General features: G+C 46.7%; 3 protein-coding genes across 4 annotated transcripts in view; 2 read left to right on the forward strand and 1 right to left on the reverse strand.

Moving 5' to 3' along the window:
- Nucleotides 1-5,886, forward strand: part of smad3b (SMAD family member 3b) — a 23,422-nt gene extending 17,536 nt beyond the window's left edge. The window contains exons 8-9 of one of the 2 annotated variants that reach the window (XM_036968631.2): nucleotides 204-348; nucleotides 4,549-5,886. In XM_036968631.2, the coding sequence (XP_036824526.2) occupies nucleotides 204-348; nucleotides 4,549-4,672 (269 nt within the window). In that variant the 3' untranslated portion in view covers nucleotides 4,673-5,886. The remainder of the gene's footprint in view (nucleotides 1-203; nucleotides 349-4,548) is intronic. The other variant, XM_090230831.1, reaches the window with a different exon arrangement.
- Nucleotides 5,887-10,642: 4,756 nt separating this feature from the next.
- Nucleotides 10,643-26,233, reverse strand: aagab (alpha and gamma adaptin binding protein). Its single transcript, XM_036968632.2, has 10 exons — nucleotides 25,869-26,233; nucleotides 25,379-25,569; nucleotides 23,635-23,731; nucleotides 23,428-23,517; nucleotides 21,563-21,646; nucleotides 15,860-15,945; nucleotides 15,255-15,354; nucleotides 14,249-14,347; nucleotides 12,914-12,963; nucleotides 10,643-12,630 (listed from the first exon to the last, which is right to left on the reverse strand). The coding sequence occupies exons 1-10, from the start codon at nucleotides 25,975-25,977 to the stop codon at nucleotides 12,553-12,555; spliced, it is 984 nt and encodes a 327-aa protein (XP_036824527.1). The 5' UTR covers nucleotides 25,978-26,233; the 3' UTR covers nucleotides 10,643-12,552.
- Nucleotides 26,119-26,874, forward strand: part of iqch (IQ motif containing H) — a 102,299-nt gene continuing 101,543 nt past the window's right edge. Inside the window, exon 1 of the mRNA XM_090230832.1 lies at nucleotides 26,119-26,801. Within this exon, the coding sequence (XP_090086958.1) occupies nucleotides 26,748-26,801 (54 nt within the window). The 5' untranslated portion in view covers nucleotides 26,119-26,747. The remainder of the gene's footprint in view (nucleotides 26,802-26,874) is intronic.

The following is a 26,874-nucleotide window of genomic DNA, read 5'->3' on the forward strand; positions in this document are numbered from 1 at the left end:
CACTCACACACACACACACACACAGTCACACACAGTCACACACACACACAGTCACACACACACACACACAGTCACACACAGTCACACACACACACACACAGTCACACACACACACACACACAGTCACACACACACACACACGTTAACATGTTTTATTTCCTGATGAACATGTCTGGACATAGTGTGATGTGATTTCCCCTCAGGCTGCAACCTGAAGATATTCAATAACCAGGAGTTTGCAGCTCTGCTGGCCCAGTCGGTGAACCAGGGCTTTGAGGCCGTCTACCAGCTCACCAGGATGTGTACCATACGCATGAGCTTCGTCAAGGGCTGGGGCACCGAGTACCGGTAAGGACTACCACACACAGACGTAGTAACCTGAAGCACCGCCACACCGGGTCATTTTCTAATTCTGTTTTTATACCGTGAAGAAGAACGCTATTCTTTTGTCCACGTGACGCTACAATACGTTGAGTTTCCTGGGGAAGCGGTGAAGCCTGGGGGAAGCGGTGAAGCCTGGGGGAAGTGGTGAAGTCTGGGGAAGTGGTGAAGTCTGGGGAAGTGGTGAAGTCTGGGGGAAGCGGTGAAGTCTGGGGAAGCGGTGAAGCCTGGGGGAAGTGGTGAAGTCTGGGGAAGTGGTGAAGTCTGGGGGAAGCGGTGAAGTCTGGGGAAGCGGTGAAGCCTGGGGGAAGTGGTGAAGTCTGGGGAAGTGGTGAAGTCTGGGGAAGTGGTGAAGTCTGGGGAAGTGGTGAAGTCTGGGGGAAGCGGTGAAGTCTGGGGAAGCTGTGAAGCCTGGGGGAAGCGGTGAAGTCTGGGGAAGCTGTGAAGTCTGGGGAAGTGGTGAAGTCTGGGGAAGCTGTGAAGCCTGGGGAAGTGGTGAAGCCTGGGGAAGCTGTGAAGCCTGGGGAAGTGGTGAAGTCTGGGGAAGCTGTGAAGCCTGGGGAAGTGGTGAAGTCTGGGGAAGCTGTGAAGTCTGGGGAAGTGGTGAAGCCTGGGGAAGCTGTGAAGCCTGGGGAAGTGGTGAAGTCTGGGGAAGCTGTGAAGCCTGGGGAAGTGGTGAAGTCTGGGGAAGCTGTGAAGTCTGGGGAAGCGGTGAAGCCTGGGGAAGCGGTGAAGTCTGGGGAAGCGGTGCAGTCTGGGGAAGTGGTGAAGTCTGGGGAAGCTGTGAAGCCTGGGGAAGTGGTGAAGCCTGGGGAAGCTGTGAAGCCTGGGGAAGTGGTGAAGTCTGGGGAAGCTGTGAAGCCTGGGGAAGTGGTGAAGTCTGGGGAAGCTGTGAAGTCTGGGGAAGCGGTGAAGCCTGGGGAAGCCTGGGGAAGTGGTGAAGTCTGGGGAAGCTGTGAAGCCTGGGGAAGTGGTGAAGTCTGGGGAAGCTGTGAAGTCTGGGGAAGCGGTGAAGCCTGGGGAAGCGGTGAAGTCTGGGGAAGCTGTGAAGCCTGGGGAAGTGGTGAAGTCTGGGGAAGCTGTGAAGTCTAGGGAAGCTGTGAAGTCTGGGGAAGCGGTGCAGTCTGGGGAAGCGGTGAAGTCTGGGGAAGCTGTGAAGCCTGGGGAAGTGGTGAAGTCTGGGGAAGCTGTGAAGCCTGGGGAAGTGGTGAAGTCTGGGGAAGCTGTGAAGTCTGGGGAAGCTGTGAAGTCTGGGGAAGCGGTGCAGTCTGGGGAAGCTGTGAAGTCTGGGGAAGCTGTGAAGTCTGGGGAAGTGGTGAAGTCTGGGGGAAGCGGTGAAGTCTGGGGAAGCTGTGAAGTCTGGGGAAGCGGTGCAGTCTGGGGAAGCGGTGAAGTCTGGGGAAGCTGTGAAGCCTGGGGAAGTGGTGAAGTCTGGGGAAGCTGTGAAGTCTGGGGAAGCTGTGAAGTCTGGGGAAGCGGTGCAGTCTGGGGAAGCGGTGAAGTCTGGGGAAGCTGTGAAGCCTGGGGAAGTGGTGAAGTCTGGGGAAGCTGTGAAGCCTGGGGAAGTGGTGAAGTCTGGGGAAGCTGTGAAGTCTGGGGAAGCGGTGAAGCCTGGGGAAGCGGTGAAGTCTGGGGAAGCGGTGCAGTCTGGGGAAGTGGTGAAGTCTGGGGAAGCTGTGAAGCCTGGGGAAGTGGTGAAGCCTGGGGAAGCTGTGAAGCCTGGGGAAGTGGTGAAGTCTGGGGAAGCTATGAAGCCTGGGGAAGTGGTGAAGTCTGGGGAAGCTGTGAAGTCTGGGGAAGCGGTGAAGCCTGGGGAAGCTGTGAAGCCTGGGGAAGTGGTGAAGTCTGGGGAAGCTGTGAAGCCTGGGGAAGTGGTGAAGTCTGGGGAAGCTGTGAAGTCTGGGGAAGCGGTGAAGCCTGGGGAAGCGGTGAAGTCTGGGGAAGCGGTGCAGTCTGGGGAAGCGGTGAAGTCTGGGGAAGCTGTGAAGCCTGGGGAAGTGGTGAAGTCTGGGGAAGCTGTGAAGTCTGGGGAAGCGGTGCAGTCTGGGGAAGCTGTGAAATCTGGGGAAGCTGTGAAGTCTGGGGAAGCTGTGAAGTCTGGGGAAGTGGTGAAGAATATTGTAGTCTGGGCCTATATACAGTAGTTAATATGGGCAGAATATTGAAGTCTGGGCCTATATTCATTAGCGTTCCAGAGGAAGATAATGTAGAGAGGAGGGAGTAGAAGGATGATGGGTCCTCCAGAGGAAGATAATGTAGAGAGGAGGGAGTAGAAGGATGATGGGTCCTCCAGAGGAAGATAATGTAGAGAGGAGGGAGTAGAAGGATGATGGGTCCTCTAGAGGAAGAGGAGGGAGTGGAAGGATGATGGGTCCTCCAGATGAAGAGAATGTAGAGAGGAGGGAGTGGAAGGATGATGGGTCCTCTAGAGGAAGAGGAGGGAGTGGCAGGATGATGGGTCCTCTAGAGGAAGAGGAGGGAGTAGAAGGATGATGGGTCCTCTAGAGGAAGATGATGTAGAGAGGAGGGAGTAGAAGGATGATGTGTCCTCCAGAGAAAGAGAATGTAGAGAGGAGGGAGTGGAAGGATGATGGGTTCTCCAGAGGAAGAGGAGGGAGTAGAAGGATGATGGGTCCTCCAGATGAAGAGGAGGGAGTAGAAGGATGATGGGTCCTCTAGAGGAAGAGGAGGGAGTAGAAGGATGATGGGTCCTCCAGAGGAAGATAATGTAGAGAGGAGGGAGTGGAAGGATGATGGGTCCTCCAGAGGAAGAGGAGGAAGTAAAAGGATGATGGGTCCTCCAGAGGAAGATAATGTAGAGGAGGGAGTGGAAGGATGATGGGTCCTCCAGAGGAAGAGGAGGGAGTGGAAGGATGATGGGTCCTCCAGATGAAGAGAATGTAGAGAGGAGGGAGTGGCAGGATGATGGGTCCTCCAGATGTTTAGCTTTCCTCCATAACATGGATAATAATATGATTTTTTGTATTTATTTCACCTTTATTTAACCAGGTAGGCTAGTTGAGAACAAGTTCTCATTTGCAACTGCGACCTGGCCAAGAATAAAGCAAAGCAATTCGACGCAAACAACAAACACAGAGTTACACATGGAATAAACAAAACATACAGTATAATACAGTAGAACAAAAGAAAACAAAAAGTCTATATACAGTGAGTGTAAATGAGGTAAGTTAAGGAAATAAATAGGCCATGGTGGCGACATAATTACAATATAGCAATTAAACACTGGAACGATAGATGTGCAGAATATATAATAATATTCTGATCAGAGTAGAGCTTCGCATCATCCCATGGCTTCATGCACATAGCAGAAATATCACTGAAATATTCAACTTCCTACACGTCACCTTCTATATTGAAACAGCCATTTTTATTGGTTGTTGAAGAGCAGATGGACAGCACCTTGTTCAGGTCAGTCATCTAGAACGCCAAACGTACGATTCTGCAATCATGAGCTGGTGTGCACGTCATCCATTTCAGCCTGTTTTTGGGAGTCGAGCAAGAGTCGACTCCTTCGAGTCAAACCGCAGGAGTCTGAGTCGACTCCAAGAATCCTGGATTTGTGCAACCACGAGGAGGAAGGAGGATAAAGACAGGAAAAGAGAGTGTGTGTGGTCACTTTGCGTGTGCGCTCTGCGGCGGCGACAGACTTGGAGAGGAGGGAGAGAGCGAGAGGATGGGGGGGATAGGGTGTGAGACGGCGGGAGAGAGAGAGAGTTGACTAACGGGGGAGGAATGTAGGAGACAGAGGACGTGGGGGAGGGAGGGACAGAGGTGATCGTGTTCAGACGGACTAGAGTACACGGAAGGGGATTCCCACTGGACTCTCCCTGGCCTCACTGCCCTGAGTCATGTTTCAAAACCACAACTAGCAAAACAGACTTCATAGAACCACACAAGATGTAGGTAGAACAATTTAACTTAAGAGTTCAGATGTAGGCTAAACATCAGTTAAACAGACATGAGATTCCACTTCTTGATAAAAAAAAAAAAGGTTTGATTTATGAAATGTTATTGATTCAAGTTGATGTAGGTTGAATTGTTATCTGTAATGTTTACTAGCTAGTGATTAAGCAGGTTTGCTGTGTTGCTGTTTTATACAAAAGATGAACACATTTTCATTAATCTCCCTCTCTCTCCTTCCCTCAGGCGACAGACCGTAACCAGCACCCCTTGTTGGATTGAGCTGCACCTCAATGGCCCCCTCCAGTGGCTGGATAAAGTACTGACACAGATGGGCTCCCCCAGCATCCACTGTTCTAGTGTCTCCTAAATACACGCACACAGGTGCGCAGACAGAACAGTCATTCTGGACCTTTTCTCTCATGGCTAACTAACTTACTAGGAAGTTTGAAAAGACAGGCTGAGTGGGCCGGGGAAGCTTATATTCATGATCTCGCCTTGACTGACAGCTCTTTGAAAGCCGATGTCAAGCAACTTGGATGCAGTGAGCAGTGTTGGGAGTAAAATCATCTCAAGCTAATGTGGTGATACACAAGGTAACTCAAACAGCAAATGCATAAATTATGTCAACAAAAATTCATACATTCACCATTTGGCATGTCCCTTGTGATGCATTTCACAGCAGCACTGACGGATGTGTTGACATGACACCTGCATCTGAGTTTTGAACGACCCTTACCCTCCTTTTGTTCCATGTTGGCTGAAGACCTAGCTAGCCAGTCACTAGCTAACACCAGACATAAAGACCTAGCTAGCCAGTCACTAGCTAACACCAGACATAAAGACCTAGCTAGCCAGTCACTAGCTAACACCAGACATAAAGACCTAGCTAGCCAGTCACTAGCTAACACCAGACATAAAGACCTAGCTAGCCAGTCACTAGCTAACACCAGACATAACGACCTAGCTAGCCAGTAACTAGCTAACACCAGACATAAAGACCTAGCTAGCCAGTAACTAGGTAACACCAGACATGAAGACCTAGCTAGCCAGTCACTAGCTAACACCAGACATAACGACCTAGCTAGCCAGTCACTAGCTAACACCAGACATAACGACCTAGCTAGCCAGTAACTAGCTAACACCAGACATAACGACCTAGCTAGCCAGTAACTAGCTAACACCAGACATAAAGACCTAGCTAGCCAGTCACTAGCTAACACCAGACATAAAGACCTAGCTAGCCAGTCACTAGCTAACACCAGACATAAAGACCTAGCTAGCCAGTAACTAGCTAACACCAGACATAAAGACCTAGCTAGCCAGTAACTAGCTAACACCAGACATAAACACCTAGCGAGCCAGCAACTAGCTAACACCATACATATAGACCTAGCTAGCCAGTAACTAGCTAACACCAGACATAAAGACCTAGCTAGCCAGTAACTAGCTAACACCAGACATAAAGACCTAGCTAGCCAGTAACCAGCTAACACCAGACATAAAGACCTAGCTAGCCAGTCACTAGCTAACACCAGACATAACGACCTAGCTAGCCAGTCACTAGCTAACACCAGACATAAAGACCTAGCTAGCCAGTCACTAGCTAACACCAGACATAAAGACCTAGCTAGCCAGTCACTAGCTAACACCAGACATAAAGACCTAGCGAGCCAGTAACTAGCTAACACCAGACATAAAGACCTAGCTAGCCAGTCACTAGCTAACACCAGACATAACGACCTAGCTAGCCAGTCACTAGCTAACACCAGACATAAAGACCTAGCTAGCCAGTCACTAGCTAACACCAGACATAAAGACCTAGCTAGCCAGTCACTAGCTAACACCAGACATAAAGACCTAGCTAGCCAGTCACTAGCTAACACCAGACATAAAGACCTAGCTAGCCAGTCACTAGCTAACACCAGACATAACGACCTAGCGAGCCAGTAACTAGCTAACACCAGACATAAAGACCTAGCTAGCCAGTAACTAGCTAACACCAGACATAAAGACCTAGCTAGCCAGTCACTAGCTAACACCAGACATAACGACCTAGCTAGCCAGTAACTAGCTAACACCAGACATAAACACCTAGCGAGCCAGCAACTAGCTAACACCATACATATAGACCTAGCTAGCCAGTAACTAGCTAACACCAGACATAAAGACCTAGCTAGCCAGTCACTAGCTAACACCAGACATAAAGACCGAGCTAGCCAGTAACCAGCTAACACCAGACATAAAGACCTAGCTAGCCAGTCACTAGCTAACACCAGACATAACGACCTAGGTAGCCAGGAACTAGCTAACACCAGACATAAAGACCTAGCTAGCCAGTAACTAGGTAACACCAGACATAAAGACCTAGCTAGCCAGTAACCAGCTAACACCAGACATAAAGACCTAGCTAGCCAGTCACTAGCTAACACCAGACATAAAGACCTAGCTAGCCAGTCACTAGCTAACACCAGACATAAAGACCTAGCTAGCCAGTCACTAACTAACGCCAGACATAAAGACCTAGCTAGCCAGTAACTAGCTAACACCAGACATAAAGACCTAGCTAGCCAGTCACTAGCTAACACCAGACACAGATGAAGACCTAGCGAGCCAGTAACTAGCTAACACCAGACATAAAGACCTAGCTAGCCAGTAACTAGCTAACACCAGACATAAAGACCTAGCTAGCCAGTCACTAGCTAACACCAGACATAAAGACCTAGCTAGCCAGTCACTAGCTAACACCAGACATAAAGACCTAGCTAGCCAGTCACTAGCTAACACCAGACATAAAGACCTAGCTAGCCAGTCACTAGCTAACACCAGACATAAAGACCTAGCTAGCCAGTCACTAGCTAACACCAGACATAAAGACCTAGCTAGCCAGTCACTAGCTAACACCAGACATAAAGACCTAGCTAGCCAGTAACTAGCTAACACCATACATAAAGACCTAGCTAGCCAGTCACTAGCTAACACCAGACATAAAGACCTAGCTAGCCAGTCACTAACTAACACCAGACATAAAGACCTAGCTAGCCAGTAACTAGCTAACACCAGACACAGATGAAGACCTAGCGAGCCAGTAACTAGCTAACACCAGACATAAAGACCTAGCTAGCCAGTAACTAGCTAACACCAGACATAAAGACCTAGCTAGCCAGTCACTAGCTAACACCAGACATAAAGACCTAGCTAGCCAGTCACTAACTAACACCAGACATAAAGACCTAGCTAGCCAGTAACTAGCTAACACCAGACACAGATGAAGACCTAGCTAGCCAGTCACTAGCTAACACCAGACATAAAGACCTAGCTAGCCAGTCACTAACTAACACCAGACATAAAGACCTAGCTAGCCAGTAACTAGCTAACACCAGACACAGATGAAGACCTAGCTAGCCAGTAACTAGCTAACACCATACATAAAGACCTAGCTAGCCAGTAACTGGGTTTAATACAGATTATGATCCATTTTAATACAGAATAAGGTCTATTTTAATACAGATTATGATCTACTTTAATACAGATTATGATCTATTTTAATACAGATTATGATCCATTTTAATACAGAATAAGGTCTATTTTAATACAGATTATGATCTACTTTAATACAGATTATGATCTATTTTAATACAGATTATGATCAATTTTAATACAGATTATGATCTACTGTAATAAAGATTATGATCTATTTTAATACAGATTATGATCTACTGTAATACAGATTATGATCTATTTTAATACAGATTATGATCAATTTTAATACAGATTATGATCTACTGTAATACAGATTATGATCTATTTTAATACAGATTATGATCAATTTTAATACAGATTATGATCTACTGTAATAAAGATTATGATCTATTTTAATACAGATTATGATCCATTTTAATACGGATCAAGGTCTATTTTAATACAGATTAAGATCTATTTTAATCTAAAAGGTAGGTATAAATGCTGGCAGCTCTAGAGGTGTGTTTTTGTAAAGATTGTTATTGGTTTGATTATGGTTACTGGGTCTTCTCTCCTCCTATTGCAGGGGTGTCGTTATGGTTACTGGGTCTTCTCTCCTAGTACAGGGGTGTCATTATGGTTACTGGGTCTTCTCTCCTCCTAGTACAGGGGTGTCATTATGGTTACTGGGTCTTCTCTCCTCCTAGTACAGGGGTGTCATTATGGTTACTGGGTCTTCTCCCTCCTCCTAGTACAGGGGTGTCATTATGGTTACTGGGTCTTCTCTCCTCCTAGTACAGGGGTGTCATTATGGTTACTGGGTCTTCTCCCTCCTCCTAGTACAGGGGTGTTGTTATGGTTACTGGGTTTTCTCCCTCCTAGTACAGGGGTGTCATTATGGTTACTGGGTCTTCTCTCCTCCTAGTACAGGGGTGTCGTTATGGTTACTGGGTCTTCTCTCCTCCTAGTACAGGGGTGTCATTATGGTTACTGGGTCTTCTCTCCTCCTAGTACAGGGGTGTCATTATGGTTACTGGGTCTTCTCTCCTAGTACAGGGGTGTCATTATGGTTACTGGGTCTTCTCCTAGTACAGGGGTGTCATTGTGGTTACTGGGTCTTCTCCCTCCTAGTACAGGGGTGTCATTATGGTTACTGGGTCTTCTCTCCTCCTAGTACAGGTGTGTCATTTCCAGCTGGTTTCCTAGTCCCAGATTAAGTCTGCTCCGTGGTGCAGTTTCCCCTAGGGTCAGCTTCCCTTCCCCCAATCCTAGTTATTAGTGGGGAAATGCTAAATGGACCCAAGATCCGTGTCTAGGGGCAACTTCTCCCTGCTACATCCTAGTCCTGGGTGATTTTTTAAATATTTTGAGGTATTCCATTGAGCATGCTTTTAAGTCCAGTAGGAGGTTTAATGTGGGTCTGGGAAACTGGCCCGTTTTAGAGTTAGGACATCTTCAAGAGGATCCGGGTCCATTTCTGTGTGGTTCTATAGTGGAACACTATTTACCAGTAGTCTATTGGTTCTCTCCATACCAGTAGTCTATACCAGTAGTCCATTGGTTCTCTCCATACCAGTAGTCCATTGGTTCTCTCCATACCAGTAGTCCATTGGTTCTCTCCATACCAGTAGTCCATTGGTTGTCTCCATACCAGTAGTCCATTGGTTCTCTCCATACCAGTAGTCAATTGGTTGTCTCCATACCAGTAGTCCATTGGTTGTCTCCATACCAGTAGTCCATTGGTTCTCTCCATACCAGTAGTCCATTGGTTCTCTCCATACCAGTAGTCCATTGGTTGTCTCCATACCAGTAGTCCATTGGTTCTCTCCATACCAGTAGTCCATTGGTTGTCTCCATACCAGTAGTCCATTGGTTGTCTCCATACCAGTAGTCCATTGGTTCTCTCCATACCAGTAGTCCATTGGTTGTCTCCAGAAGGAGATTGAGGTAATCACCATCTTATTGTCTGTACTTATTTCCCCTCTGAAACTGATGCTTATTTTTGTCCACTTTTTTTTTAACCTCTAATTGTCATATAAAATGTTACGTATGTATTACTGTGTTCATCTGTTTTGTTATCCACAATCTTTTTAATAAAATTAAATCCCACTACTTTTGTTTTTGCTTACCTTCCAGATGAGTGATTCACACCAAAAAAAAGCCTTGGGAGACTGTATTTATAGAAAGCATATGGAGATATGAACATCTACATTATAGTAGCATTAGTCACTAACTTAGCAGGGTCTGCTCCTACACGGTCTCACCGATTGTCTTAATTTAAGTCTCTATTCAGTCTGTAAAGCCACAGCGATAGATTCTGATTGGATCCAGCGTGCTGTAGAGAGGTTTCTGATTGGATCCAGCGTGCTATAGAAGTTTCTGATTGGATCCAGCGTGCTGTAGAGGTTTCTGATTGGATCCAGCGTGCTGTAGAGAGGTTTCTGATTGGATCCAGCGTGCTATAGAGGTTTCTGATTGGATCCAGCGTGCTATAGATGTTTCTGATTGGATCCAGCGTGCTGTAGAGGTTTCTGATTGGATCCAGCGTGCTGTAGAGGTTTCTGATTGGATCCAGCGTGCTGTAGAGAGGTTTCTGATTGGATCCAGCGTAAACATTTGACGTTGACATCACCAGCGGTTGACCAGTGAATCTCCACTAAAGGAAGAACATTCCCTTTAAATTTCAATCACACTGTAAAACATACATTTCCACAATGCAGATTGAATGGACCCTTAGACTTGGGAGGGGAGCAGGATGTTGGAGAATATGCCAAAGTTTATTTTCACTTCCTTGGGGGCGGGGGGTGCTAAATTTATAATTTCCAGTGATTTGGTGCCACTTGTGTAAATATAATACAAAACGCACGCCAGTTAATGATTGATTTTATTTAGGTCTTTAATCAGACAGAGTGTAATTGTAATGTCTTGCTAATGATTACATTACAAAGGCACATCACTTTAGTTTTTGTAACTTTTCTACAAGGTGACTGTGGAACCCAGAACAACATTTGGACGATCAAACATAAGGACAAAACACACAATATAACCCATAACCCTAGGAACAGTGGGGTTAACTGCCTGTTCAGGGGCAGAACGACAGATTTGTACCTTGTCAGCTCGGGGGGTTTGAAATTGCAACCTTCCGGCTACTAGTCCAATAATATTAACTGTTTAAAAATTGTGGTTTGAAATTGTGTATAGTTGTATTTTCTGTATTGTTCCTCATTTGCAAATGAGACTTATACAAAAAACATTGAGACCTTTTTACCAGGGAAAAACACATGAACACCAAACATCCTAATTAAACATCCATGGAACAGCCAGTCTTTTCAGTCTCTTCCTGAACCTGGGCAGACTGGACACCCCACAGCTTACTAGCCTGGTCCCAGATGTTTGTCCGGACTTGCCAGCTCCTTCAGTATGGTCACTGGGTTGGGAAGATGGCACTAAACAGATCTGGGAACCAAGCTAGCTTTTTGATAGTGTCACAAAATAAAAATAAATAAAAAATAAATGTGGAAGAGAAACTAATAATTGATAATATGACGATAAGCACTCCCCTCTCTTCAACCTGGCCAGAGTCCCTCCCAGTCTCTACTCCATCGTCCACAGTTCCTGAGTTGGGAGCAGACCTTGCGTATATTCATTAGTCTAACACCGTAGACAAACATTTTACAACAAAAAAATAAAAAGTTCCTATTGTTCTGTTTGCTTCCTAGTGAATAAAACCCCAGGGTGGGGAGGAGCCCCAGGAAGGAGAGGGCTGGGGACAGGAAGGAAGGAGAGGGCTGGGGACAGGAAGGAAGGAGAGGGCTGGGGACAGGAAGGAGAGGAGAGGGCTGGGGACAGGAAGGAGAGGAGAGGGCTGGGGACAGGAAGGAGAGGAGAGGGCTGGGGACAGGAAGGAGAGGAGAGGGCTGGGGACAGGAAGGAGAGGAGAGGGCTGGGGACAGGAAGGAGAGGAGAGGGCTGGGGACAGGAAGGAGAGGAGAGGGCTGGGGACAGGAAGGAGAGGACAGGGCTGGGGACAGGAAGGAGAGGACAGGACTGGAGACAGGAAGGAGAGGACTGGAGACAGGAAGGAGAGGACTGGAGACAGGAAGGAGAGGACTGGAGACAGGAAGGGGAGGACTGGGGACAGGAAGGGGAGGAGCCCCAGGGTGGGGAGGACTGGGGACAGGAAGGGGAGGACTGGAGACAGGAAGGAGAGGACTGGGGACAGGAAGGAGAGGACTGGGGACAGGAAGGAGAGGACTGGGGACAGGAAGGAGAGGACTGGGGACAGGAAGGAGAGGACTGGGGACAGGAAGGAGAGGACAGGAAGGAGAGGACAGGAAGGAGAGGACAGGAAGGAGAGGACAGGAAGGAGAGGACAGGAAGGAGAGGACAGGAAGGAGAGGACAGGAAGGAGAGGACAGGAAGGAGAGGACAGGAAGGAGAGGACAGGAAGGAGAGGACAGGAAGGAGAGGACAGGAAGGAGAGGACAGGAAGGAGAGGACTGGGGACAGGAAGGAGAGGACTGGGGACAGGAAGGAGAGGACTGGGGACAGGAAGGAGAGGACTGGGGACAGGAAGGAGAGGACTGGGGACAGGAAGGAGAGGACTGGGGACAGGAAGGAGAGGACTGGGGACAGGAAGGAGAGGACTGGGGACAGGAAGGAGAGGACAGGGGACAGGAAGGAGAGGACTGGAGACAGGAAGGAGAGGAGCCCCAGGAAGGGGAGGACTGGGGACAGGAAGGGGAGGACTGGGGACAGGAAGGAAGAGCGTGACTCCTCAGTCTCCCTTTAACTCTCCTCCCCTGACGACAGGCCTTCTATCTCATCCTGGTCTCCTCCGATGGCCGTCCAAAACGCCTTGGCAACCTGCAGAGCAAGTAATCAGGTTTCAGGCATTTGGCCTCAATCAACATTATGCAGATGACAAGAGGACATTCACACCCATTACAGGGTTTATTAGTCCTGGTCCTCCCCCAGGACAGGATGAGGAAACACAAAATCTACACAGATGACAAGAGGACATTTACAGCTTGACACCGACAGTCAGAAGAACCAGGTATGAATATAATTTGATTAAAAAATAATAATTAAATAAATCAAATAATAATTTGATAAAAAAAAACATTTTTAAAATGGTGTGTTTATCTACCTTCTCAGCATGAAGTTTCCTCTGTTCAGGAGGTAACCAGGAAGCTTTATCTGTAGAGAGAAGAACAGACCGTCAATGTCGTATGACATTGTTCTGTAATATATAGAGGTTGTCAATGACAACCAAGGCCGGGATCCAATCAGAAACCTCTCTACAGCACGCTGGATCCAATCAGAAACCTCTCTACAGCACGCTGGATCCAATCAGAAACCTCTCTACAGCACGCTGGATCCAATCAGAAACCTCTCTACAGCACGCTGGATCCAATCAGAAACCTCTCTAGCAGGCTGGATCCAATCAGAAACCTCTCTAGCAGGCTGGATCCAATCAGAAACCTCTCTAGCAGGCTGGATCCAATCAGAAACCTCTCTAGCAGGCTGGATCCAATCAGAAACCTCTATAGCAGGCTGGATCCAATCAGAAACCTCTATAGCACGCTGTACATTTAAGATAATTTACAATTGAGCCAACATCTGCCAGTAGTGCACTGTGTAGGGAATAGGGTGCCAGTAGTGTACTGTATAGGGATTAGGGTGCCAGTAGTGCACTGTGTAGGGAATAGGGTGCCAGTAGTGTACTGTGTAGGGAATAGGGTGCCAGTAGTGCACTGTATAGGGATTAGGGTGCCAGTAGTGCACTGTGTAGGGAATAGGGTGCCAGTAGTGTACTGTATAGGGATTAGGGTGCCAGTAGTGCACTGTGTAGGGAATAGGGTGCCAGTAGTGTACTGTGTAGGGAATAGGGTGCCAGTAGTGCACTGTGTAGGGAATAGGGTGCCAGTAGTGCACTGTGTAGGGATTAGGGTGCCAGTAGTGTACTGTATAGGGATTAGGGTGCCAGTAGTGCACTGTGTAGGGAATAGGGTGCCAGTAGTGTACTGTGTAGGGAATAGGGTGCCAGTAGTGCACTGTGTAGGGAATAGGGTGCCAGTAGTGCACTGTGTAGGGATTAGGGTGCCAGTAGTGTACTGTATAGGGAATAGGGTGCCAGTAGTGCACTGTGTAGGGAATAGGGTGCCAGTAGTGCACTGTGTAGGGAATAGGGTGCCAGTAGTGCACTGTGTAGGGATTAGGGTGCCAGTAGTGCACTGTGTAGGGAATAGGGTGCCAGTAGTGCACTGTGTAGGGAATAGGGTGCCAGTAGTGCACTGTATAGGGAATAGGGTGCCAGTAGTGCACTGTATAGGGAATAGGGTGCCAGTAGTGCACTGTGTAAGGAATAGGGTGCCAGTAGTGCACTGTGTAGGGATTAGGGTGCCAGTAGTGCACTGTGTAGGGATTAGGGTGCCAGTAGTGCACTGTGTAGGGAACAGCCCTTGCGTCTCCAGCCAGGTACCTTTCATCTCCTTCAGTTTGGTGAAGAGGCGTTCGAAGTTCTCCGCGTCCCCAGCCGTCAGGTTAGCCAGCTCCTGGATGTCCAAGTCAAGCATCGGATCTACAGACAGAAAACACGTACTGAAGGACCTCTTTGCGAGCTGGTAAAGCTTAGCGCTCGGGTTCGATTCCCGCTGCGCCCTTCCCATAAGAAAAATGTATGCCTGCATGACTACGTAAGTCGCTTTGGATAAAAACATTGGCTAAAATGGGATTATTATATATTATATATTATATTATCCTTATAAATATGCTTCAGATTCCATACATTTAATTGTTTAAAAATGGCCACTCGTCTTTATACTCAGAATCTATCATCCACCAACCGCCGACAGTCAACCAACCCCCGCCGACCGCCGCCAGTCAACCAACCCCCGCCGACTGCCCGACCAACCCCCGCCGACTGCCGACCAACCCCCGCCGACTGCCGACAGTCAACCAACCCCCGCCGACTGCCGACAGTCAACCAACCCCCGCCGACTGCCGACAGTCAACCAACCCCCGCCGACTGCCGACAGTCAACCAACCCCCGCCGACTGCCGACAGTCAACCAACCCCCGCCGACTGCCGACAGTCAACCAACCCCCGCCGACTGCCGACAGTCAACCAACCCCCGCCGACTGCCGACAGTCAACCAACCCCCGCCGACTGCCGACAGTCAACCAACCCCCGCCGACTGCCGACAGTCAACCAACCCCCGCCGACTGCCGACAGTCAACCAACCCCCGCCGACTGCCGACAGTCAACCAACCCCCACCGACTGCCGATAGTCAACCAACCCCCACCGACTGCCGATAGTCAACCAACCCCCACCGACTGCCGATAGTCAACCAACCCCCACAGACTGCCGATATGGGTTTTTAGAGACAAAGTTTAGCTTCCTCTCCCGTAGCTATCTCCAGATGAATGCACCAACTGTAAGTCTCTCTGGATAATAGCGTCTCCTAAAATGTAACCAGCTCACTCACCTACTATGGTGTCAACCTGTGTGTCTCGGTCGTCAGGGTTGGGTTCAGTCCTGTGAGGCTCCCCACTGTCTACTACACCCTCTACTGGCAGACTGGAGGACTGACAAGACAAACAAGTCAGTATGCAGCACTGGGGTACCAATGCAAACCTGTGGGTCTATGTAATATAATCAATATACAATTAATTAAAGTGGGAAAAAAATGGTTTGTCAAATCTTAGAATATTCACACCATTGTAAAAATACAACAATGACTATGGTGAAATGTTTTGCCAGAAATGGGTAGTTAATTGAAGTAGACGGGCTTGATGATTGGTTGACATGTTGAATCAGGTGTGATGATTGGTGAATCAGGTGTGATGATTGGTTGACATGTTGAATCAGGTGTGATGATTGGTTGACATGTTGAATCAGGTGTGATGATTGGTTGACATGTTGAATCAGGTGTGATGATTGGTTGACATGTTGAATCAGGTGTGATGATTGGTTGACATGTTGAATCAGGTGTGATGATTGGTTGACATGTTGAACATGTCAGGCCAAATGGATGGAACAGCTGGGGGTCACTGTGGAAAGGTTTGATAAAGGCTGCTTTGGTTCACTGACCGGTGGGGGTGTATCCTGCCTGGGCCGTGGGTTGTTATGTCTGGAGGCCACCAAGCTGCTCATAAGACCAAAGCCCCCACTGTGTTCTGAGACAGAGAGAGACACACACAGAGAGAGAGAGAGAGACACACACACACAGAGAGACACACAGAGAGACACACAGAGAGACACACAGAGAGACACACAGAGAGACACACAGAGAGAGAGAGAGAGACACAGAGAGACAGACAGAGAGACACAGAGAGAGACAGAGAGAGACAGAGAGAGACAGAGAGAGACACAGAGACACAGAGAGACACAGAGAGAGACAGAGAGACACAGAGAGACAGAGAGAGACAGAGAGACACAGAGAGAGAGAGAGAGAATGAATCAGACCAAAACCGTTTTGGTATATCAAAATCAAACAATCGCGGTTCTTTTTGACTCATTCAGCAGTTTTTACCTGATTCAAGTACAATACAAATATCAATTTCTATTCCTAAAACTTGAAAATGATGTTGTGGCTTCCTGTTGACGAGACATTTTGATAAATGCCAATGTCAAACAAGTTAACATGTGCAAATCAATAACCAATATGAAGAAACAGTTTAAGATATATTTTAAACAAACGTAAAATGCACACACATATACAAAAGTATGTGGACACCACTTCAAATGAGTGGATTTGGTTATTTCAGCTACGCCCGTTGCTGACAGGTGTATAAATAGAGCACACGACCATGCAATCTCCATAGACAAACATTGGCAGTAGAATGGCCTTACTGAAGAGCTCAGTGACTTTCAACGTGGCACCGTCATAGGATACCACCTTTCCAACAGGTCAATTCGTCAAATTTCTGCCCTGCTAGAGCTGCCCCCTGTCAACTGTAAGTGCTGTTATTGTGAAGTGGAAACGTTGAGGAGAAACAACGGCTTGGCCGCAAAGTGGTAGACCATACCAACTCACAGAACGGGAATTCCCGAGTGCTGACGTGCATAGCATGTAACAATCGTCTGTCCTCGGTTGCAACCCTCACGACCGAGTTCCAAACTGCCTCCGGCAGCAACGTCAGAACAAGAGCTGTTCGTCGAGAGCTTCCTGAAATGGGTTTCCGTGGCCGAGCAGCCGCACACAAGCCTAAGATCATGTGCAATGCCAAACCTTGGCTGGAGTGGTGTAAAGCTCGCCACCATTGGACTCTGGAGCAGTGGAAATGCGTTCTTTGGAGTGATGAATCACGCTTCACCATCTGGCAGTCCGACGGACAAAAATCTGGGTTTGGCGGATGCCAGGAGATCTCTCTCATATAAATCCACAAGCGCTCTCTGATCCTTACACCTGCGAACAGTTAGTTTGTACTTTATTAGTAAGTTGGGGAGGATCCTGGTGAGATTAAGGCGAAGGGAACACCAGCCACCTCTTCCCTCCGTTCTCAAAACAAATGTCATTAGTCACATGCGCCGAATACAACGGGCGTAGACCTTACAGTGAAATGCTTAGTTACAGGCTCTAACCAGTCTGAATGTTAGACTAGAGTCTCCATAGTGTCTGTTAGACTAGAGCCTCCGTAGTGTCTGTTAGACTAGAGCCTCGTAGTGTCTGTTAGACTAGAGTCTCCAGAATGTCTGTTAGACTAGAGTCTCCAGAGTGTCTGTTAGACTAGAGTCTCCATAGTGTCTGTACAGCAGTCTGTCTTGTTAGACTAGAGTCTCCATACTGTCTGTTAGACTAGTCTCCAGAGTGTCTGTTAGACTAGAGTCTCCATAGTGTCTGTTAGACTAGAGTCTCCAGAGTGTCTGTTAGACTAGAGTCTCCAGAGTGTCTGTTAGACTAGAGTCTCCAGAGTGTCTGTTAGACTAGAGTCTCCAGAGTGTCTGTTAGACTAGAGTCTCCAGAGTGTCTGTTAGACTAGAGTCTCCAGAGTGTCTGTTAGACTAGAGTCTCCAGAGTGTCTGTTAGACTAGAGTCTCCAGAGTGTCTGTTAGACTAGAGTCTCCAGAGTGTCTGTTAGACTAGAGTCTCCAGAGTGTCTGTTAGACTAGAGTCTCCAGAGTGTCTGTTAGACTAGAGTCTCCAGAGTGTCTGTTAGACTAGAGTCTCCAGAGTGTCTGTTAGACTAGAGTCTCCAGAGTGTCTGTACAGCAGTCTGTCTGTTAGACTAGAGTCTCCATAGTGTATGTTAGACTAGAGTCTCCATAGTGTCTGTTAGACTAGAGTCTCCAGAGTGTCTGTTAGACTAGAGTCTCCAGAGTGTCTGTTAGACTAGAGTCTCCAGAGTGTCTGTACAGCAGTCTGTCTGTTAGACTAGAGTCTCCATAGTGTCTGTTAGACTAGAGTCTCCATAGTGTCTGTTAGACTAGAGTCTCCATAGTGTCTGTACAGCAGTCTGTCTGTTAGACTAGAGTCTCCATAGTGTCTGTACAGCAGTCTGTCTGTTAGACTAGAGTCTCCATAGTGTATGTTAGACTGGAGTCTCCATAGTGTCTGTACAGCAGTCTGTCTGTTAGACTAGAGTCTCCATAGTGTATGTTAGACTAGAGTCTCCATAGTGTCTGTTAGACTAGAGTCTCCATAGTGTCTGTTAGACTAGAGTCTCCATAGTGTATGTTAGACTAGAGTCTCCATAGTGTCTGTTAGATTAGAGTCTCCATAGTGTTTGTACAGCAGTCTGTATGTTAGACTAGAGTCTCCATAGTGTATGTTAGACTAGGGTCTCCATAGTGTATGTTAGACTAGAGTCTCCATAGTGTCTGTTAGACTAGAGCCTCCGTAGTGTCTGTTAGACTAGAGCCTCGTAGTGTCTGTTAGACTAGAGTCTCCAGAATGTCTGTTAGACTAGAGTCTCCAGAGTGTCTGTTAGACTAGAGTCTCCATAGTGTCTGTACAGCAGTCTGTCTTGTTAGACTAGAGTCTCCATACTGTCTGTTAGACTAGTCTCCAGAGTGTCTGTTAGACTAGAGTCTCCATAGTGTCTGTTAGACTAGAGTCTCCAGAGTGTCTGTTAGACTAGAGTCTCCAGAGTGTCTGTTAGACTAGAGTCTCCAGAGTGTCTGTTAGACTAGTCTCCAGAGTGTCTGTTAGACTAGAGTCTCCAGAGTGTCTGTTAGACTAGAGTCTCCAGAGTGTCTGTTAGACTAGAGTCTCCAGAGTGTCTGTTAGACTAGAGTCTCCAGAGTGTCTGTTAGACTAGAGTCTCCAGAGTGTCTGTTAGACTAGAGTCTCCAGAGTGTCTGTTAGACTAGAGTCTCCAGAGTGTCTGTTAGACTAGAGTCTCCAGAGTGTCTGTTAGACTAGAGTCTCCAGAGTGTCTGTTAGACTAGAGTCTCCAGAGTGTCTGTTAGACTAGAGTCTCCAGAGTGTCTGTACAGCAGTCTGTCTGTTAGACTAGAGTCTCCATAGTGTATGTTAGACTAGAGTCTCCATAGTGTCTGTTAGACTAGAGTCTCCAGAGTGTCTGTTAGACTAGAGTCTCCAGAGTGTCTGTTAGACTAGAGTCTCCAGAGTGTCTGTACAGCAGTCTGTCTGTTAGACTAGAGTCTCCATAGTGTCTGTTAGACTAGAGTCTCCATAGTGTCTGTTAGACTAGAGTCTCCATAGTGTCTGTACAGCAGTCTGTCTGTTAGACTAGAGTCTCCATAGTGTCTGTACAGCAGTCTGTCTGTTAGACTAGAGTCTCCATAGTGTATGTTAGACTGGAGTCTCCATAGTGTCTGTACAGCAGTCTGTCTGTTAGACTAGAGTCTCCATAGTGTATGTTAGACTAGAGTCTCCATAGTGTCTGTTAGACTAGAGTCTCCATAGTGTCTGTTAGACTAGAGTCTCCATAGTGTATGTTAGACTAGAGTCTCCATAGTGTCTGTTAGATTAGAGTCTCCATAGTGTTTGTACAGCAGTCTGTATGTTAGACTAGAGTCTCCATAGTGTATGTTAGACTAGGGTCTCCATAGTGTATGTTAGACTAGAGTCTCCATAGTGTATGTTAGACTAGAGTCTCCATAGTGTCTGTTAGACTAGAGTCTCCATAGTGTCTGTTAGACTAGAGTCTCCAGAGTGTCTGTACAGCAGTCTGAATGTTAGACTAGAGTCTCCATAGTGTCTGTACAGCAGTCTGTCTGTTAGACTAGAGTCTCCATAGTGTATGTTAGACTAGAGTCTCCATAGTGTCTGTTAGACTAGAGTCTCCAGAGTGTCTGTACAGCAGTCTGTATGTTAGACTAGAGTCTCCATAGTGTCTGTTAGACTAGAGTCTCCATAGTGTCTGTACAGCAGTCTGTCTGTTAGACTAGAGTCTCCATAGTGTATGTTAGACTAGAGTCTCCATAGTGTCTGTTAGACTAGAGTCTCCATAGTGTCTGTTAGACTAGAGTCTCCATAGTGTATGTTAGACTAGAGTCTCCATAGTGTCTGTTAGATTAGAGTCTCCATAGTGTTTGTACAGCAGTCTGTATGTTAGACTAGAGTCTCCATAGTGTATGTTAGACTAGGGTCTCCATAGTGTATGTTAGACTAGAGTCTCCATAGTGTATGTTAGACTAGAGTCTCCATAGTGTATGTTAGACTAGAGTCTCCATAGTGTCTGTTAGACTAGAGTCTCCATAGTGTCTGTTAGACTAGAGTCTCCATAGTGTCTGTTAGACTAGAGTCTCCATAGTGTCTGTTAGACTAGAGTCTCCATAGTGTCTGTTAGACTAGAGTCTCCATAGTGTCTGTTAGACTAGAGTCTCCATAGTGTCTGTACAGCAGTCTGTCTGTTAGACTAGAGTCTCCATAGTGTATGTTAGACTAGAGTCTCCATAGTGTCTGTTAGACTAGAGTCTCCAGAGTGTCTGTACAGCAGTCTGTATGTTAGACTAGAGTCTCCATAGTGTCTGTTAGACTAGAGTCTCCATAGTGTCTGTACAGCAGTCTGTCTGTTAGACTAGAGTCTCCATAGTGTATGTTAGACTAGGGTCTCCATAGTGTCTGTTAGACTAGAGTCTCCAGAGTGTCTGTACAGCAGTATGTATGTTAGACTAGAGTCTCCATAGTGTTTGTACAGCAGTCTGAATGTTAGACTAGAGTCTCCATAGTGTATGTTAGACTAGGGTCTCCATAGTGTCTGTACAGCAGTCTGAATGTTAGACTAGAGTCTCCATAGTGTCTGTACAGCAGTCTGAATGTTAGACTAGAGTCTCCATAGTGTCTGTTAGACTAGAGTCTCCATAGTGTCTGTACAGCAGTCTGTCTGTTAGACTAGAGTCTCCATAGTGTATGTTAGACTAGAGTCTCCATAGTGTCTGTATGTTAGATTAGAGTCTCCAGAGTGTCTGTACAGCGGTCTGTATGTTCGACTAGACTAACTATGTGTGTTGGAAATACACAAGAGCTCAGATGTTCTGTCCATAGAGATACAGTAGTTTTCTATTTCTGCGGTTCTCTCCCCAGCAGCACCAGTCGGAGGCAAAGCTTCAGATCACGGCTGAGGAGATGACACTGAGTCTGCATAGGAGTGACAGTTAGTCCATCAACCTCCGCTTCACCAAACCACACCTGCTAGGGAAAGATTGTGATGTCAGTGGTCTGGCTGGTCTACCGTGTCGTCGTGGTTACAATTCAATCCCTACTGTCCACCTCCATCTGTTCAGTAGAATATATATATATATATATATATATATATATATATATATTATATTAAATAAACATGACAGAGACAATATAAAAATAATATTGTGAAACCATCTCACCATCCTTCATCTCCACACTGGACCACACGTTGGCGCTGAGAGCCTGGACAATCCTCTTCACTCCTGTAGACTCTGGGAAGTCATCTGGTAGGAATGACAGACAGACAGACGGTAAACTACCAACCATTCAGACTGAGTCTGATCTGAACACCTACAGCTGTGGCCTTCGAATGATTCATGTAATGCCTTTTCCCATGTTTTGTTACAACCTTATTCTAAAATGTAAAAAAAACAATCCTCAATCTAAACGCAACACCCCATAATGACCTCGCAACACCCCATAATGACCTCGCAACACCCCATAATGACCTCGCAACACCCCATAATGACCTCGCAACACCCCATAATGACCTCGCAATACCCCACAATGACATCGCAACACCCCACAATGACATCGCAACACCCCACAATGACCTCGCAACACCCCACAATGACCTCGCAACACCCCACAATGACCTCGCAACACCCCACAATGACCTCGCAACACCCCACAATGACCTCGCAACACCCCACAATGACCTCGCAACACCCCACAATGACCTCGCAACACCCCACAATGACCTCGCAACACCCCACAATGACCTCGCAACACCCCATAATGACCTCGCAACACCCCATAATGACCTCGCAACACCCCATAATGACCTCGCAACATCCCATGACCTCGCAACATCCCATGACCTCGCAACACCCCACAATGACCTCGCAACACCCCATAATGACATCACAACACCCATAATGACATCACAACACCCCATAATGACATCACAACACCCCATAATGACATCACAACACCCCATAATGACATCACAACACCCCATAATGATAAAGGGAAAACAGGTTTAGAATTTTTGCACATTTATTAAAAATAAAAACAGAAAGACCTTATTTACATAAGTATTCAGAGCCTTTGCTATGAGACTCGAAACTGAGCTCAGGTGCATCCTGTTTCCATTGATCATCCTTGAGATGTTTCTACAACTTGATTGGAGTCCACCTGTGGTAAATTCAACTGATTGGACATGATTTGGAAAGGCTCACACCTGTCTATATAAGGTCCCACAGTTGACAGTGCGTGTCAGTGCAAAAACCAAGCCATGAGGTCGAAGGAATTGTCCGTAGAGCTCCGAGACAGTATTGTCTCGAGGTACAGATCTGGGTAAGGGTACATAAACATTTCTGCAGCATTGAAGGTCCCCAAGAACACAGTTCCATCGTTCTTCAATGGAAGACGTTTGCAACCACCAAGACTCTTCCTAGAGCTGGCCGCCTGGCCAAACTGAGCAATTGGGGGAGAAGAGCCTTGGTCAGGGAGTTTGCCAAAAGGCCCCTAAAGACTCTCAGACCATCAGAAACAAGCGTCACATCTGGAGGAAACCTGGCACCATCCCAACAGTGAAGCATGGTGGTGGCAGCATCATGCTGTGTAGATGTTTTTCTGCGGCAGGGACTCCCGAACGGACTCGGGAGAGACGAAGGTCGAGGGTCGTCCCACTGCTTCTTGACACAACGCCCACTCAACCCGAAAGCCGAAATGTGTCGGAGGAAACACCGTACACCTGGCGACCGTGTCAGCGTGCACTGCGCCCGGCCCGCCACAGAAGTCGCTACAGCGCGATGGGACAACGACATCCTTGCCAGGCCAAACCCTCCCTTAACCCTCCCTTAACCTGGGCCAATTGTGGCGCCACCTCATGGGACTCCTGGTCACAGCAGTCAGCGACACAGCCTGGATTCGAACCAGTGCCTTAGACCACTGCGCCACTCGGGAGGCAGTATCATGGGCAGGTCAGCCTCTTAATTAAAATGTGGTCACAATTCAGAATGTTGCTGCTACTTGAAAAACAGCACACAAAAACTCTTACCTTCCTCATCTGGCAGGTCTTCAGGGCTGAGTTCCACCAACTCAAAGGCATGTGCTAAACACCACTGATGTGCCTCATGTCTACTGACACCTGTAGAAGAGATGTTGTTGTTGTATAGTTCAATTTTGGAACAAGAGTCTCCCTCACACACACACAGTAATTCGCACACACTGGTACACACACCCACCCAGGTTGTGTAACACTCACCGCTTTCACACACGCGGTCACAGACCAGGATGAGCACCTCTGGAGCCAAGTCTTCCACCACAGATATCCAGGGAGACAGCCGCTCCAAACCATCCTTCTGTCGGACCCAAGAGAGACAAGGGTTACCTGGGGTGTGTTCATTAGTTGCACACTGTTGCAAAACCTTTCAGACTTTTTTTGCAAAGCTTTTTGCAATGGAAAATGTTTTGCAAAACAAAAATGAGAGCTTCCATTGGACAAATTTCCCAGTTTGGTTCCGTTTGGTTTCCAGCCAATACACCTGTGATTTACTAAAGCATAGACATACCCGGGTCTGTCTTTGGCTCTCTCAATTAATATATTTCCTACACTTGTTGGGTCCTCCCTTCTCACCTCCTTCTCAAAATGCACTGAAGGTCTGAGGGGACGGGGGTTGAGTAGGTAGGAGGCAAGGATACGAGGAATCACCGATTGAGATGCAGCCTGCTGTACCCAACCCCACCGATATACAGCGCCATCAGAAAGTATTCAGACCCCTTGACTTTTTCCACATTTTGTTTATGTTACAGCCTGATTCTAAAACGGATAAAACATAACATTTTATTTTATTTTAAATACAGCGATCTACACACACAACTATAACCATAATCACAAAGCGAAAACAGGTTTAGAAATGTTTGCAAATGTATTACAAATAAAAACAGAAATAACTTATTTACTTAAGTATTCAGAGCCTTTGCTTTGAGACTCCACATTGAGGTCAAAGGAATTGTCTGTAGAGGTCCGAGACAGGATTGTGTCGAGGCACAGTTCTGGGGAAGGGCACCAACACAGTTCTGGGGAAGGGCACCAACACAGTTCTGGGGAAGGGCACCAACACAATTCTGGGGAAGGGCACCAACACAATTCTGGGGAAGGGCACCAACACAATTCTGGGGAAGGGCACCAACACAATTCTGGGGAAGGGCACCAACACAATTCTGGGGAAGGGCACCAACACAATTCTGGGGAAGGGCACCAACACAATTCTGGGGAAGGGCACCAACACAATTCTGGGGAAGGGCACCAACACAATTCTGGGGAAGGGCACCAACACAGTTCTGGGGATGTTTTTCAGCGGCAGGGACTGAGACTAGTCAGGATCGAAGCAAAGGTGAGCAGAGCAAAGTACAGAGATCCTTGATGAAAACCTGCTCCAGAGCGCTCAGGACCTCAGACTTGGGGGAACGTTCGACGACCATAAACACACAGCCAAGGTAATGCAGGACTGGCTTCGGGACAAATCTCTGAATGTCCTTGAGTGGCCCAGCCAGAGCCCAGACTTGAACCCAATCAAACATCTCTGGAGAGACCTGAAAATAGCTGTGCAGTGACGCTCCCCATCTAACCTGACAGAGCTTGAGAGGATCTGCAGAGAAGAATGGGAGAAACTCCCCAAATACAGGTGTGCCAAGCTTGTAGCATCATACCCAAGAAGACTCGAGGCTGTAATCACTGCCAATGGTGCTTCAACAAAGTACTGAGTAAAGGGTCTGAATACTTATGTAAATGTCATATTTCAATAGTTTTTTCAGTCTTTTTTTTAATACATTTGCAAAAATTTCTAAAAACCTGTTTTTGCTTGTCATTTTGGGTTACTGTGTGTAGATTTGAGGGCAGGGAAACAATTTAATCAATTTTAAAATAAGGTTCGTAACATAACAAAATGTGGAAAAAGTAAAGGGGTCTGAACACACACACACACACACACACACACACAACTTACCACTGTGCTGTCAAAGTAAGCAATGAAAGCCTGCATGGACTGGGCTATCTCCGAGGTCATCTGGTAGGTACTGGGCACCACACAGAGGCTGACGTCTGCTGTGTAATACTTGTTGTTGATAGTCCATGGGTACCACACTACCGTATCCTCCTGCTTGGACGGCTCTGGCAACGATGTGGTGCCTAGAATCTCTGGGGAAAAAACCCAGACATTTTTCAATGTTTCCCAGTCACACAAGCTGTAACGTTATTCCCACATTTAGCTTCAGTCAGCTGGTAGCTCTAGGGCTGGCTGGCTACATCACTTAGCAACTAGTTACAGTAGCTAACTTCACTACATATTCACAATGTAAGTAATGAACCGCTTCTATGAACAATAATACATGTTTGTGTGTTTCTATTTAGGCAGCCTGTTAAGAGTGATTTTGCGCTTTATTAAAGCTAGCTAACGTTAGCTAGTTAGGCCATTTTGCTACCCTGCATCTACTTACGTTTTATCAAATCTTGTTCATTAAAGCCAATGTCACAGCTCGTAATGAGGACGGATGGAACAGTGGTCGCTGTGTCTTCTTGTTCTTCGTAATCTTCAGACGCGGACATATTTGAAGCGTTCCTTGCTGTAAAAAGATGGCAAAACTAGTTAGCACAACAAACCTTCCTAGTCAGTATGACCTTTCAACTCAAACCGCATTATCACTTCCGGTGCAAAAGGTAAAATCACGGTTGCTAAATAGTTACGTCAGACACAAAGTTAACGTTTGCTCTTTCGAAAAAATTCATGAAAACTCAAATGTGCTTTTTTTGGTCTTAATTTAATGTTAGGGTTATGCATAAGGTTAGCAGTGTGGTTTATATTAGGGTTGGGCTTAAAATAAGATTTTAAGAAGATAAATTGTAAAAAATAAAAAAAATATGCGGGGTTTATCCATAATTACGGCTTTGTGTCTGTGGTAACTAGTGACGACCAACAATCACATTCCACCGCGAAATGAGAAAAAAACATGGATTCTACTTCTGATTTATGTGCTATCTATTTAATAAAAGTGCAAATTTCATGCGATTATTATTTTTCAGACACTATAAAGCAACAAAAAAAACCTAGCAAAACTACATATGTAGTCTGTTTACCTTCTCTTTTCTCCTCTCCCATTCGCCCCACTTCGTGAACGTAGCGTCTCGTTGCCTTAGTTACAGCGTTTCGTCTGGGGCCAGGCAGAGGATGAGAAAGGGTTTGTTGACATGGGAAGTTGTCAACGCTTTCCACCACAATAAATAGCTAGCCAATTAGCCAATTAGCAAACCATTGCCGCATGTCACATGCAATGAGACTTTGATCCTTTGAAAGTGTTTTTACAGAAACTGTCAAATAAATGGCTGACATTCTTAATAAACACTCAGATGAGCTTGGAAACGTTTTAGTCCAGGTAACGACGTTAACGTTAGCTAGCTACACTTGTTGTGTTGTTGTTTTCTTGCTAGCTAACTGGTTTATATTGT

The sequence above is a fragment of the Oncorhynchus mykiss genome, chromosome 4, assembly GCF_057628025.1.
Source record: "Oncorhynchus mykiss isolate SJ-2025 chromosome 4, ASM5762802v1, whole genome shotgun sequence".
In the NCBI taxonomy this organism is placed as follows: domain Eukaryota; kingdom Metazoa; phylum Chordata; class Actinopteri; order Salmoniformes; family Salmonidae; genus Oncorhynchus; species Oncorhynchus mykiss.